Genomic DNA, 14,476 nt, shown 5'->3' on the forward strand with positions numbered 1-14,476 from the left:
TTACCCAGTCCTGCGTCTGACAGACGCAGCTATGCTTGTGGCTTTGCTGAGGATGTCGGGCAGGGTGATGGGGCTGGTGGTTTTGGCGTGACTGTTCTGTAGGAGCTATTTAAGCTTCTGTGAATGGAACCCAGGGCCTTGATCATGCTAGGTGTGTGCTTGGCTACTGGGCCACGCCCCCAGCCCCTCACTGGAGGATTCTAGGCAGGGGCTGTACCACTGAGCCACGCCCCTAGCCCCTCATTGGAGGATTCTAGGCAGGGGCTGGACCACTAAGCTCCACCCAGCCCCTCATTGGAGGATTCTAGGCAGGGCTCTCCCTCTGAGCCACGCCCCCAGCTCCTCCCTGGGGGATTCTAGGCAGGGCTCTCCCACTGAGCCACGCCCCCAGCCCCTCATTGGGGGATTCTAGGCAGGGGCTCTCCCACTGATACCTCAAACACCTTACTGAGGAATTCTAGGCAGGGTCTTTATTGCTGAGCTGTCCTTCCCAGCTCTTTCTACGTTTTATGGAGACCATCTGAGTTGTCCCTCCGAGCATTGACTCACTCCAGTGCAGAGTGGTTCCGAGTTTTCCTTTTTGCCTCAGCATCCTGAGTAGTTCTAACTGTCCTATGCCACCACTCCTGTCCTGTGCCTACTTTAGGATTGCAACTCTGACCCGAGAGGATCATTGGCTTGCCTGGTGGCTGGGATCCCCAGCTGTCACCAACCCCAGCCTGGGAGGAGGTAGTTGAGCCCTGGTGGTGACAGGAACCGTTAGTGGCATCCGGGCGCCAACGCTTCTCTGGATTGGGGTGCTGCTTGCTGGGTTTCACAAGCCCAGGCAGGGGCAGGCCTGCACCCTCTGCTTCCGCACAGCCCAGGCAGGAAGAACTGGTGGCTGATGTAAGCCTTTGCGCAAACCCCTGGCTATTGGCTTCCGGAGCCTTCTACCGGCCGTCTGCCACATCAAGGAGGAAGCTTGGGGTTTGGCAGGGTCCAGAGGCCCTACCTTCCCAGGCTTGGGCTACATGGATGTGCTGAGCGGCTACAAGGGCCCTTGGGCCACTGGAGTTGGCGCTGGATTTTGGTGAGGGACTGGGCTTCAGTGATGGGTGACTGAGTGTAGGTCATGGTGACAGGCGTGCGATCCGAGGGTGTGTGCGGTCTCCAGCTTCTGCTCTGACTCAGTTTTCCCATGTGTACCCCCAAGGGCCTGGGGACGTATTTTGGAATTTTATCTCCCTAGGGAGGCGGTCAGTGGACACTTTGTATAGGGCTTACATGGGAGGGCTCTCAGGGACCCAGAAACTGGACTGCGTATGTATGTGGGCGGAGTCTCTGAGATCCCTGTGGCTTCGACCGGTGGCAGGGCCCCTGGCATCGGAGCCACACATCCTGTCTGCATTGTCTGCAAACAGCGCCCACCTCTCAGGGACTAGAGAAGCTCTTGAGAACTTACACAGAGCTTTCCTCTGGAGACCAACCAGGATGGGCACCTGGTGGGAGCTTGTTTAGAGTACTGGACCCAGGGCTCCACGCCCTCTCCTGCAGGGTGTCCTGGGGAGAGTTTGAGTCACCCACGGAACATCTGGCCTATTTACTATTGTTGTTCCTAAAACGAATACGTGTGATCTGTTATATAATTCTTGTTAAATGTATGTCTTCTTCCTATCTTGTTTTTGTTTTGTAATTTTATTTATTTATTTATTTAGGTACTGAAGTTTAAACCTAGTCCTTCATGCATACTTAGGCAGGCACTCTACACCCCCAAATTGACTTTGGTCGAGTTTTTTTTTAGACAGGGTCTCACCCTATATATAGCCCATATTATCTGGAACTTGCTGTGCACCCCAGGCTGGCCTTGAATTGCAGCAGTTCTTCTGCCTCCACTTCGAGTGTTAGGATAACAGATGTGAGGTATCATGATAGAATCCATCTTTTTGTTTTGTTTTGTTTTGTTTTTCTGAGACAGGGTTTCTCTGTGTAGCCTTACTGTACTGGAACTCACTCTGTAGACCAGGCTGGCCTCGAACTCAGAAATCTGCCTGCCTCTGCCTCCCGAGTGCTGGGATTAAAGGCGTGTGCCACCACCGCCCAGCAGGATTCATCTTTTTTAAACATTTTTTTTTTGAAACGGGCTCACCTCATAGTCCAGGCTGGCTTAGAACCTACAGCCCTGGGACCTCAGTGTCCAAGGGCAGCTGGTATTCTGTGCATGCCAGCGTTCCTGACTTCTGCTGTTTGCAATTTCCTTGGTGATTCATTCCACCTCTCAGGCCCATCATGAAGGGCTCTGAGATGCCTTGCTGGGTGTGCAGGGAGTTGCTAGTCCTTAGCTGAGCTGAGGCGTCGTCTTCCTGGGCCTCAGTTTCCCCATCAGTTACACAGGCATATGCAGTCACTAGACACTCAGAGGCTCTTGTACATCCTGGGTGACCATGAGCTCCTTGGGGACGTTGGTCTCTGGACAGGGTCCTGTGCTGAGCTCAAAATATGAGCTCTTTTCTTCAGTGACCATTGCCTCTCTTACTCTGTGGCCTGGGCAGTCCTTGGGAGACCCCGCCCCCCTACCCCCCCATTCCTGACTGACTCTGGCTTCCTTCCATCTGCGGCCAGGGTAGTAAAAGAATTTATGGATGCTGGGGGTGCGGGTGGGGCGTCTGGCCTTCTTTCTTGGTCACTGTGGTGATTGGGCCCATAGGGGTATGGCTGGGGCTGGCCAAGGGACGCCTCTTGATGTCTCCGGTAGTGAAGGCTTTATGCAGTGGAGGGCCTTGGGACGGTGGTCCAGGTGGCATAGCCTGGTCTACTGGCTGCCTGACAGGGACCCCCCTCCCTTTTCTCTGCAGGCGAGGCCTTCTTGGGCAGCTTTGTGTCCAGTGGGATGGGGCCCTCGACCCCATCTCAGGGAAGCCCGGTGTCCTTGCCCTCTGGCCTCTCCTTCCGCTCCCCCACCCCCAGCAACTTGCCCATGGTGCAGCTGTGGGCTGCCCACACCCATGAAGGTAAGGAGTGGGCCAGATGGGAGGGGCCGAGGGCTGCTGGGCTGCTGTCTCCACGGTGATGGCAATTTAATGTCCCCAACACCATTCTCCACACCTTTCTCACCATGGCCTCCGGGTGTGTCCCCTCTAGCACTTAGCGCTTATTTTGTTACCACAGGGCCTTTGCACAAGCCTTTCATGCCTCTGTCTGCAGCCTCTCACCCCAGCCCACTGGCTCCTCCTCCTCTGCTGCTCAGTCAAGTTCCCATTGATACTGTGATGGAAGACCAAAGCTTTACCTGTGTGGTTGTTCCCTGATCACGTGGTGTGCACTGTGAGGGCAGGGACCGGTGAATATTCAGTGAAACACCTTCCCACACACTTATTCCCCCCTCCCCCATTATTGTGGGGAGCCTCGGCCTAGGTACTCTGGCCTCTCCCCCCTCCCTGCCATTTTCTTTGCAGTACTGAACTGAGAATTGAATGAACCTGAGGACCTAAGGCCCCCCTCCCCCACCTCTGTCTCTGGTGCATTTGGGTTGTTGGGTTGTTGAGGTTAGGGTCCTCTTAACATCTAGTGGGCCTCCTGGGCTCACCTAGAACCCAGGATATTGTAGCTCTAGGAGGCCCCTGTTGTCTGCTTTTGACTGTCTGGGCCATTCCCTATCTCCTGAGGCTGGAGGCAGAATGAATGCCCACCAGCACTGGGGTGTGGACTTGCTATATTTTGCCCAGTTAGAGGTGTCACTGTCAGGCATAACAGAGTGGTCTTTCCTGTACAGAGAAAGTCACTAAAGCCATTTTTCTTGGGCTTCTTAGGACAGGCACGGGAATCCAGGGATGAGCCATGCTTGGAGACTGTGTGGCCTCTGCTGGATGTCTGCCTCAGGCTGGCGGGAAGGTTGCTGGTGTGGGCGGGGCTCTGACTGAGCTCCTCCCACCGAGCTCAGCTAGCTTGTAGAGCAGGGACCTGGAAGAGCACAGGCTACCTCTGCTGTGTCATCAGCTCATTCCTCAGTTCTTCTCCAGGTGCTGACAGTCACACAAGCATACACCACAGGCATAACCTGGTTCTGGGGCTGTGTGCTTAGGTCTGTCCCCTCCATCCTCTGCAGCACCTGGGTCTGGGTCTGGGGGCCGGGACTGGGGCTGGGGCCGGGGCCGGAGTGCCCATCTTACTTGCAGTGGACCTGCAGAGGACCCGCCACCTGCAGCTGAGCATTGGTTTGGCGTGTAACTGCGGCACTGTGGACTGGGCGTCTGTTTTATTCTGTGGCTTTCGAAGAGGACTCTTGTGTCTCGTTTTGTTTTTTTCAAGATAGTCTTGCTAAGTAGGGTGGGCTGACCTGGGACTCACTGGGTTGACCAGAATGGTCATGAATTGGCAGCAATCCTCCTGCCTCTGCTTCTCAAGAATTAGAATTACATGTGTGAAGCCACCACTCTGGACAACCCCCATATATTTGTTCGTTTGTTTTAAGATAAAGGGTCTTACTGTATAGCTTAGGCTGGCCTTAAACTGACAGGGATTCACCTGCCTCTGCCTCTTGAATGCTCAGATTGAAGGCATGTACTACCACACCTGACCTTAGTTTTGTTTTTTGTTTTTTTTTGTTTTTTTTTTTTAGTTTTTAAAAACTTTTAATAACTAAAAAAAAAAAAGATTTATTATATATGTAAGTATACTGTAGCTATCTTCAGGTACTTTTTCTTCTCACTCCAGGCCTGCTGTAGCTGTCTTCAGACACCCCAGAAGACAGCATGAGATCTTGCAGATGGTTGTGAGCCACCATGTGGTTGCTGGGATTTGAACTCACGACCTTTGGAAGAACAGTCGGTGCTCTTAACCGCTGAGCCATCTCTCTAGCTCTTGACCTTAGTTTTTTATTTTGTAGTAGGTTCTCACTAAGTTGCCCAGGCTAGCCTTGAACTGCCTGCCCTCAGTCTCTCGGGTGGTCAGGATCACTAGAGTGCAGCCTATGTAGTGTCTATTTGGGGGTCATGAGGACTCAAATTCAGGAAGTCACGCATATCAGGCAGGCATCCAGAGTGCCATCCGCAGCTCCATCTGGTGGTCTGTATGGATCAGGTGCTGGTGGAAGAAAGGACATCAGTTCTCAGGGATGGCCAGGGACAAGCCTCGTATCCTTGACCCTAGACAGACCTCACACTAGGGCCAGGTATAGTGTGTCCCTTGTTGCTGCCCAGTAGGACGCCAGTCCCTGGCTCTGCCTGACCCCTGGTGCCCTATTTCTATTCCCTGCTTGCCCCTAGTTGTTCCTTTGTCACCTGTGGCCACACCCCCTTTTTGAAGTCATACTATTCTCTCTCTCTCCCTTGGGTCCTCACTGTAAGAGGCATTTTAGGGAACTTAAGAGGTCCTCCTTGCAAGACTGCGCAGCTAGAGATGCTGATTTCAGTGTTCAGAGAAGGCAAGCAGTCGGTTCTGAGGCACACAGCAGAGAGCAGGCCCACAGAAAGCTGTTCATCCAGAGTCCGCACTCTACTGAGGTTGCGTCTAAGCCTTAGGGTTCCGTGACTTCAGTTCAAAGCCAGGTTTAGACGCACTTTGCTGTTAGAGACAGGGGTCTACTCTGACTCTGTTTTTGTTTGTTTGTTTGTTTTGCTTTGCTTTGCTGTTTTTAATCTGTAAACTGAGAGGGCAGTGGTCTCAGGGTTGCTTTAAATCAGAATAGCGGCTTTTGAGTCCCCTCTTGGTTAAGTCCTTTCTGACTTTGATCCCAGAGCGTTTGACCGCGTATCCAAGCCCTTGTGGATTTCCTGGGCCTCATGGAAGGCTTGAAGTGGCAGGGGTTTGGGGTGGGGGACGGGTGGGACAATTGTTGCCATCAGAACTGGTGTTAACCAATAAGCTTCTTGTACCAGGGGACTGACAAGCCCGCGCCGTGGCTTTTCCCAAGGGGAAGCAAATGTTAGAGGGCTGTTCGTGGGCTAGTGTGAGTAGTGTAGACCGCTCTGTCTTTTCTCCTTAGGTTTTTCCCACCTGCCCAGTGGGCTGTATCCATCCTACCTCCACCTGAACCACCTGGATCCCCCCAGCAGTGGGAGCCCCCTCCTCAGCCAGCTGGGTCAGCCCAGCATCTTCGACACCCAGAAAGGTAAGGGGGCAAGAAGGGGTGGGGCTGTTGCTAAGCAGGGAGGGGGTGGCAGAGTGATTCCCTGGGGGTTTCTCAGGGGGTCCTTTTTGGGGTTCCAGGTATCTTGTATGCTGTATTTACCTCTTTTTTTGGGGGGGGGGCCCAGGATGGAGCCTGGTGCTAGGAAAGGGCTCTGCCACTGAGCTGAACCCTCTAGCCCCTTCCCCAAGGTTTCCTTTTCAAAATGGAAACAGTGTTTCTCTTTGTAGCCCCGGCTGTCCTGGAACTCACCATGTGGACCTGGGTGGCCTTGAACTCACAGAGATCCACCTGTCTCAGCCTTCCAAGTGTTAGGATTAAAGATGTGCACCGCCATTCCTGGCCCTTCATCAATATTTTTTTCCTCTTTTAATTTAAAATTAATAATTGAATCATCTTCCTTCCTTCCCTCCTTTTTTCACATATGTGTGTGTAGATCAGAGGACAACTTTTAGAGTTCTCTCTTTCCACCAAATAGCCTGGAGATCAAATCAAACTCAGGTATTCAGGCTTGAGGGCAGACATTGTTACTGAAGCATCTTATAGGTCTGTCCTTCCCCTCCCCCTCCTTTAGTTCTTTCTCTCCACCCCCCTCTCTCTCGCCTCATGTAGTCCACAGTGGCCTAGACCTTAGTTCACAGCCAAGGACAGCCTTAAATCTAACATCTACCTGCTTTTACTTCCTGAATTCTAGGCCTCAAAAATGCTTTTTTGAGACCTTGTCTTAGTTAGGGTTTTGCTGCTGTGAACAGACACCATGACCAAGGCAAATCTTATACAGGATGACATTTAATTGGGCTGGCTCACAGGTTCAGAGGTTCGGTCCATCATCATCAAGGTGGGAGCATGGCAGCATCCAGGCAGGTATGGTGCTGGAGCTGAGAGTTCTACATCTTCATCTGAAGGCTGCTAGTGGAAGACTGGCTTCCAGGCAGCTAGGGTGAGGGTCTTGTAGCCCACACCCACAGTGACACACCTACTTGAACAGGGCTACATTTCTAATAGGGCCACTCTCCAGGAAGAGCATATACAAACCATCACCGAGACCCAGCCCCAAGGGCCCCTCAGTTGTCCTTGAGTTTACCTTTTAATCAGCTCTGGATAGCTCTAAAAATGACCTTTGGCCTTTCTTCCTTTACCAATGAGGAGACAGGCCTGGGAGGATAAGATGGTTAGAGCCAGGTTTGTTTGTTTGTTTGTTTGTTTCTTTCTTTCCTTTTCTTTCCTTTTTTTTGGGGGGGGGGGTTGGTTTTTTTCGAGACAGGGTTTCTCAGTGTAGCCTTGGCTGTCCTGGAACTCACTCTATAGACCAGACTGGCCTCGAACTCAGAAATCCACCTGCCTCTGCCTCCCAAGTGCTGGGATTAAAGGCCTGTGCCACTGCTACCTGGCAAGAGCCAGGTTTCTTTCTTTCTTTTTTTTTTTTAAAGATTTATTTATTTATTATATGTAAGTACAGTGTAGCTGTCTTCAGACACCCCAGAAGAGGGCTTCAGATCTCATTACATATGGTTGTGAGCCACCATGTGGTTGCTGGGATTTGAACTCAGGACCTTTAGAAGAGCAGTCAGTGCTCTTAACCACTGAGCCATCTCTCCAGCCCCCAAGAGCCAGGTTTCTATTCACTTTCCGGCCATGCCTGGCTTCTCTTTGAAGGACCAGGCCCCTGCATATTCTCTCTCTGGGGTGAAGGGAGGACGTCTGGAGGTTAGCATTGGGTAATGGTCCTGGCTCACTGTGCCCTTTTCTCCCTAGATGGCTTCTATCTGCCCGCACCGGGGACCCTACCTGCTCACACGCCCTCATCCAGAACTCCTAGTGGCCACTCCTCAGGCGGTCCAGCCAAAGGCTCCTCCCGGGAGGGTTCAGGGAAGGATCGCTCAGGCCGTGGTGGAGACCCTCCTCCGTTGTTTGGCAAGAAAGATCCTCGGGCACGTGAGGAGGTGTCCGGGGCCCGTGGTGTGGTGGACTTGACCCAGGAGGCCCGAGCTGAGGGCCGCCAGGACCGAGGATCCTCACGCCTGGCTGAGCGCCTGTCTCCCTTTCTGGCCGAGGCCAAAGCCAAGGGCGCACTGCAGCCATCCGCCTTGAGCCTGTGCAATGGAGTGGTGGACACGGGACTGGTGGCCGAGCTGGGCCGTGGAGGTGCCAAGGAGGTGGCCAGGCAGGAGGAGAATGTTCGACTGCTGCGGCGGGCTGAGGCCCTGCTGCCTGCCGCAAGGCCCTGTGGGTCTCCCCTACCGCCACCACCACCACTGCCCCCCAAGGGTCCCCCCCGCACCCCCTTCCTCGACACCAGCAGGTGTCTACACCGTGTTCCGTGAACCAGGCCGTGAGCACCGCGTGGTGGCGCCCACCTTTGTGCCTTCTGTGGAGGCCTTTGATGAGCGTGTGGGACCCATCCAGATAGCATCCCAGGCTCGTGATGTCCGGACCCGGGAGCGCGAACCAGGCCGCCCCGGGGTCCTGCAAGGCCCACCCGGATCTCCACGACTGGAGCGACCGGAGGTCCTGCGGGAGAAAAGCTCGGTCATCCGCTCCCTCAAGCGTCCGCCTCCATCGGATGGCCCTCCAGTAGCCCGTTCCTCCCGCTCCTCCCCGGATGCCCGAGCCTACCTGCCCCCCAAGGAACTACTCAAGCCCGAGGCTGATCCGAGGCCTTGCGAGCGAGCGCCCCGAGGTCTGAGCTCATCCGCCGCCCAGCAGGCTGCTAAGCTCTTTGGCCTGGAACCCTCCCGACCCCCCGGCCCGGAGCACAAGTGGAAACCCTTTGAACTGGGCAACTTTGCCACCACGCAGATGGCTGTCCTGGCAGCCCAGCACCACCATGCCAGCAGAGCCGAAGAGGAAGCTGCTGTTGCCACAGCATCCAAAAAGGCCTACCTGGACCCCGGGGGGGCAGTGCCCCGGGCCTCGGCCACCTGTGCCAGGCCCGGCGCCGACCTCCACGCCGCAGCCCACGGTGCCGCCGGAGAGGCCTCCGCTATGCAGAGCCTCATCAAATACAGCGGTAGCTTTGCTCGGGAGGCGGTGGCAGTGCGCCCTGGTGGCTGCGGGAAGAAGAGCCCCTTTGGAGGCCTGGGCACTATGAAACCTGAACCTACACCCACGTCTGCCGGACCCCCTAGAGCCCAGGCCCGGCTCACACACCCCGGGGTCCCCACAACTGGAGGGGGCCGGCAGCTGAAACGGGACCCAGAGAGACCCGAGAGTGCCAAGGCCTTTGGGCGAGAGGCCGCTGGTGCCCAGGGGGAAGCCGAAGTGAGGCACCCGCCCGTTGGCATTGCCGTGGCTGTGGCCCGGCAGAAGGACAGTGGGAGCAGTAGCCGGCTGGGGTCTGGGCTGGCAGACCAGGAACGTTCTTTGTCACTGAACAACGTCAAAGGTAGGTGCTGGGTCCTGTTATTGTTTTGGTGGTGGTGGTGGTTGAGGCGGGCGGCGGCGGTTTTGAAAATATAGGATCTCATGCACAAGATACACAAGGTGCTCTGCCGTCTCACCCCTCCTTTTATTTTGGGGGAGGGGCAGCCTATATAGACTCTCTATATAGCTTACTCACTCTACAGCCAAGAATGGTCTTGAACTTTTATTCCCCTTTTCTCCATTTCCTGAGTGCTGGGTGTCGTGGTAATAGCGTGTGCCCCGGAAACACTGGTTCATGTAGTGCTGTGCGGGTATTCTAACCATTGATTGACCCACACTTCCAGCCCCCATTGTTCATTGAGTTGCTATGTAGTCTAGATGGGATTTGAACTGGTGACCTCTCTCCTTAATAGTTGGGAATTAAACCAGGACTAGTCTCCACTCTTCTTAAAAGTTGGGTGTGGGTGTGGTGTTGCCGTGTGGTGTGCGTGTGTAGCGGTCAGAGGACAACCTTGGGTGTTTGCTCTGTATTTGAGACAGGCTCTCTTATATTCCTGTGTCTGTGTGTGTGTGTGTGTGGGGGGGGGGGGGTTTGGGGATGGAACCCAGGTCTTCAGGCTTGGCAGCAGGTGCCCTTACACTCCGCGTCAGTTGACTGGCAGGTGACAGTCTCTCTTGTTGGGGCTGCAGACGCCAGCCTGGCTTGCCCGGGAGCGTCTCCAGATTATCTGCCTCAGGTCTGGCTCTCTTTGTTTTGTTGTTGTTCTTGTTTATTTGTTTTGTTTTTCGTTCTTTTGGTTTTTTTGAGACAGGGTTTCTCTGGATAGCCCTGGCTGCCCAAGAACTCACTGTAGACTAGGTGAGCCTCGAAGTCACAGAAATCTACCTGCCTCTGCTCCTGAGTGCTGGGATTAAAGGTGTGCGCCCAGCACCTATTTTTTTTTTTTAAGATTTATTTATTTTATGTATATGAGTATACCATTGCTCTCTTCAGACACACAGAAGAGGGTGTCAGATCTCATTACAGATGGTTGCGAGCCACCATGTGGTTGCTGGGAATCGAACTCAGGACCTCTGGAAGAGCAGTCAGTGCTCTAACCTCTGAGCCATCTCTCCGGCCCTATTTTGTTTTGTATAAAGATGGGTTTCCACAGTGTGGTCAGTCCTGGCTAGCTTGGAACCTACTATATAGACCAGGCTGGCTTCGAACTTACCGAAATCCACTCACCTCTGCCTCTGGAGTGCTGGGATCCCTGGCTGGTTTCTGAGTCTTTTCTCCCAAGTGTCCCTTCCTTATACCCCTCCTTCCGTCCTCCCCCCTCCTTCCCTCCCTCCCTCCCCCCTCTCCCGGTACTGCTTGCCTGTTCCCCACTTGCCCATCGCGGCTGCTATTGAAACTTTGATTGCCTTTCCCATTATCCACATAGACGCGTAGAGTGCAGGAGAGGAGAAGAAAAAGACCATTATGTTCCCCCAGCACCCCAAACACTTTCTTGGCTGTCCCTGAATTCATTTTCCTGTGCAATTTGTGTGTACCCGCAGAGCGGCGAGCATGGCGCAGCCCAGGTCTTAGGCGTCGCTCCTGCATCACAGTGTGGGTTGTTTCTCCTGAGATGTCAGACTCTTTAAAAGTATCATTTTTTTTTTTTACGGCCTTTAATATTCCGTGGAGAGCACACACCAGCAGGCGCTGTAGTTAGGTCTCCGTTCCCCAGTGGGCATTTTAAGTCTTTGCCTGCTCTCTTTTGTGTGGAGAACGCTGTGTGGAATATTTTTGCACGTAAGCACCTCTGTGCTGTTTTGAGTCGCTTTGTTCTGTCCGAGGGATTCCTAGGAATAGACCCACCGTAAGCCTTCCATGCTGAGTCTTCCTGTGAGGTAGAGCTGGGCGTTGACTCATTCAGTGCCTCTGGAGTCCAATCAACGTGAGGCCTGGGGCATAGTAGGCGCTGGGTAACCAGGTGAATGAATGAATGAATGAATGAATGAACACTTGTGAACAGTAGAGGAGGCTTCCTGACAGGCTTTGGCGAATCTTTTTTAACTGAAAACACAACAAAACAAAACTGTCCATGTGTGTGGGTCACGTGTGTGTTAGTGCCACAGAGCTGAGAAAGGGAACTCGCATCCCCTTTACCTGCTGAGCCGTCACAACGGCACCCCGGCTGCTGTTCCTTTTTTTTGTAAAATGATTTGTTTATTATTAGTTGTGTGTATGTGTGTGTGCGCGGGTGCGCGCGAATCTTTCCCCAGAACTTGGTAAGCTGGTCAGTGTCCTTGAGTTCTCGTGTATTTTGGAGACCTATCTTCCCCCTGTTCATTGAGCCCTGGACTATGTCAGCCTGCTGCTGTGCCGAGGGTCTTGTGGGTCCAGGCACTGAAACCCCTCGGGTGCACCCTCATGATGTCACAGCAGGCTAAACGAAGGCCGGGAAAGGTCGTGTCCAGCTGGACATCTCAAGGCAGCCATTGTTTCTTGTCCCCAGCCTCCTAGACCACAGCCCAGGGTCACCTACGAAGGAAAGATGCTCCCTTACGGTAATTTCCAGACTAGACACCCATAGATACACTGAGAAGCCTTGTACACGTACCTCCTGCTGTCTCCTGGGTCCCTCTCCTCCCCTGCCTTCCCCTGCCTGCCTCCTGCTGCCTTCTGAGGTCTTTGCAAGCAGCCCCTTCTGAGGCCTTCTTCCTGGAATCATTGAAGTCCTATTTCCCAGACAACCTAGCAAGGCCAGGTGTTCTGTCTCACCTCTGACCCTTCTGTAATGTCAGAGCCGACTTCTGGACTCACCCTGCCCCGGGGGCAGAGAGTGCTGTGCCTGGGTCTGTTTCCCTCACGGTTGTTATTTCTGGAGATGGGGGTTTCATTGTGCAACCCTGATGAGGAAGGAACTCACTACACAGACCAGGTTGGGCTGGAATTCTCAGAGACCCCCCTGTCTCTGCTGAAGTTAAAGGCCTGTGAGACCACACCCCACTCAAAGTGGTATCTCTCTTTATATCACCCAATACTCCAGCTGGCCTGTGCCTGTTTTCCTGGCAGAGCACTCCTTGTCCCTTTGTTGACTGTGCCTGGATGTCCCCGTGACTCCACAGCATCTGAGACTTTGGACTTTGTATCAGGATGTGCACCATGTCTGTCCTGCCTTTGAATTCCCCCAGTATGCAGGTCTAAGTGACTGGTGCCTGGTGGATGTTTGCTGACTGACTAAATGATCCTCTTGCTTTGGGCGGGGATACCTCACCAGGACGCCGGTCCTCTGATGATGGGGGTTTACAGCAGTGCCTGATTATTCTGGGATGGAATGACAGGGGGCAAGTCTTCTAGTCTGAGTAGGGTTCTATGACATGGTAGGGTATTCCTCTTGTGTTTAGGGTGGTTCATGATTGAGTGTGTAAAATACCTGTGCCCCAAAGGCTCATAAGTGCCTGTGCAAAGAGAAGAGGGTGTGGCTGAAGCTTGGGCTGAGAAGTTGTTTGTTGTTATCTGTTGCTTTTTTTCTCTGTTGGGAATGAAAACCATTGTCTAATGTATGCATCCTACTGGCTGTAATTTTGCCAGTATCCAGCCCCTCCCTGGGGGATTCTAGGCAGGGGCTCTACCACTGAGCCACGCCCCCAGCCCCTCCCTGGGGGATTCTAGGCAAGGGCTCTACCACTGAGCCACGCCCCCAGCCCCTCACTGGGGGGTTCTAGGCAGGGGCTCTACCACTGAGCCACGCCCCCAGCCCCTCCCTGGGGGATTCTAGGCAGGGGCTCTACCACTGAGCCATGCCCCCAGCCCCTCCCTGGGGGATCCTAGGCAGGGGCTCTACCACTGAGCCACGCCCCCAGCCCCTCACTGGGGATTCTAGGCAAGGCCTGTACTGGTGAGTTCTCTTTTCAGACCCCTTTCTTTCTGTTCCCTTTGGCTCCTCTCTGCTCCTCCTGTGTAGGTTCCTGCCTCAGGTGCTCACGGGTGCCTTTTCTTCTCCATATCTCCCCCTCTTCGGGATGCCCGTCCTTCTTGGCATGTACTGTTTGTTGATTGAGTTTCTCTCTGCCCGGTGTTGTGGAGAGAGGAGATGGCTGAGGGGCTATGGGTGGCCTGCTTGGGACCTGAGCAGTGCGCAGTGCTTATGCTCCGGTGCTGGTAGTTGGGTGGTGAACAGTCGCTCATGCTGTGATCAGCAGGGTGAGGGAGGTGAATGAGGAAGGTGATGGAGGGGCGGTGGTGAGGGCAGTTCCTTCCTTCCTTCCTTCCTTCCTTCCTTCCTTCCTTCCTTCCTTCCTTCCTTCCTTCCTTCCTTCCTTCCTTCCTTCCTTCCTTCCTTCCTTCCTGGAGGAGACAATGATGGAAGCTGAAGTTGTGTTGAATGGTTCTGTGGAAGGGCATTCTGTGTGGAGGGAAGAAAGCGTACACATCCCTAGGGCAGAGACACGTGTGACTCGCATGAAGAGATTGGATGGGACATCCAGACCCCATGGTGTGAGCCCAGAGCAGGGCCTTGGCTCTTCACAGTGACTGCGAGCTGAGCCTAGAGGTCACAGGGAGCCCCTCGCTCGGAGCACGGGGCCAGGTGCCACAGTCATGTCACGTTTCCTTGCGAGCCAGCCAGTTTGCAGAGTGACCTGGAGCTCTGCCTAGTGGCCCTGGGCATGAAGGCTGCTCTGAGTTGTTGGTGTCTAGCGGCAGGTGACACTTGGGACAGGAAGTAGCCCAGGGCAATCCAGTCAGGGTGTACAGAGGACTTGTGGCCCCAGCCTAGTGTGCTCCCGGTACCTCCCCCTCTGGGGCCCCAGCAGCAAGTGCCTGTCCCCACAGCTGGTCTCAGACACGGAGACTGGTGGCACGTGCCCTTCCCATATGGCTGAGCCCTCGGGAGCGTGCGAGCCTGGTTGACGTGGCGTCTCCCCTGGGACAAGGAAGCATGAGATCAGGCTCTGATTTCCAGGCACAGCTGTGGAACCCTGGGTGGCTCTCTGTGCCTGCGCCCTGCCTCAAACCTGCTGTTCCCTTCTGAG

At 54.2% G+C, this 14,476-nt stretch overlaps 1 protein-coding gene across 1 annotated transcript in view; it reads left to right on the top strand.

Moving 5' to 3' along the window:
• Nucleotides 1-14,476, top strand: part of Tnrc18 (trinucleotide repeat containing 18) — a 91,865-nt gene that overhangs the window by 22,165 nt on the left and 55,224 nt on the right. The window contains 4 exon segments of the mRNA XM_052168745.1: nucleotides 2,835-2,990; nucleotides 5,963-6,088; nucleotides 7,862-8,376; nucleotides 8,378-9,491. Of these exon segments, the coding sequence (XP_052024705.1) occupies nucleotides 2,835-2,990; nucleotides 5,963-6,088; nucleotides 7,862-8,376; nucleotides 8,378-9,491 (1,911 nt within the window).

Source organism: Apodemus sylvaticus, chromosome 22 (assembly GCF_947179515.1).
Source record: "Apodemus sylvaticus chromosome 22, mApoSyl1.1, whole genome shotgun sequence".
Taxonomy (NCBI): Eukaryota; Metazoa; Chordata; class Mammalia; order Rodentia; family Muridae; genus Apodemus; species Apodemus sylvaticus.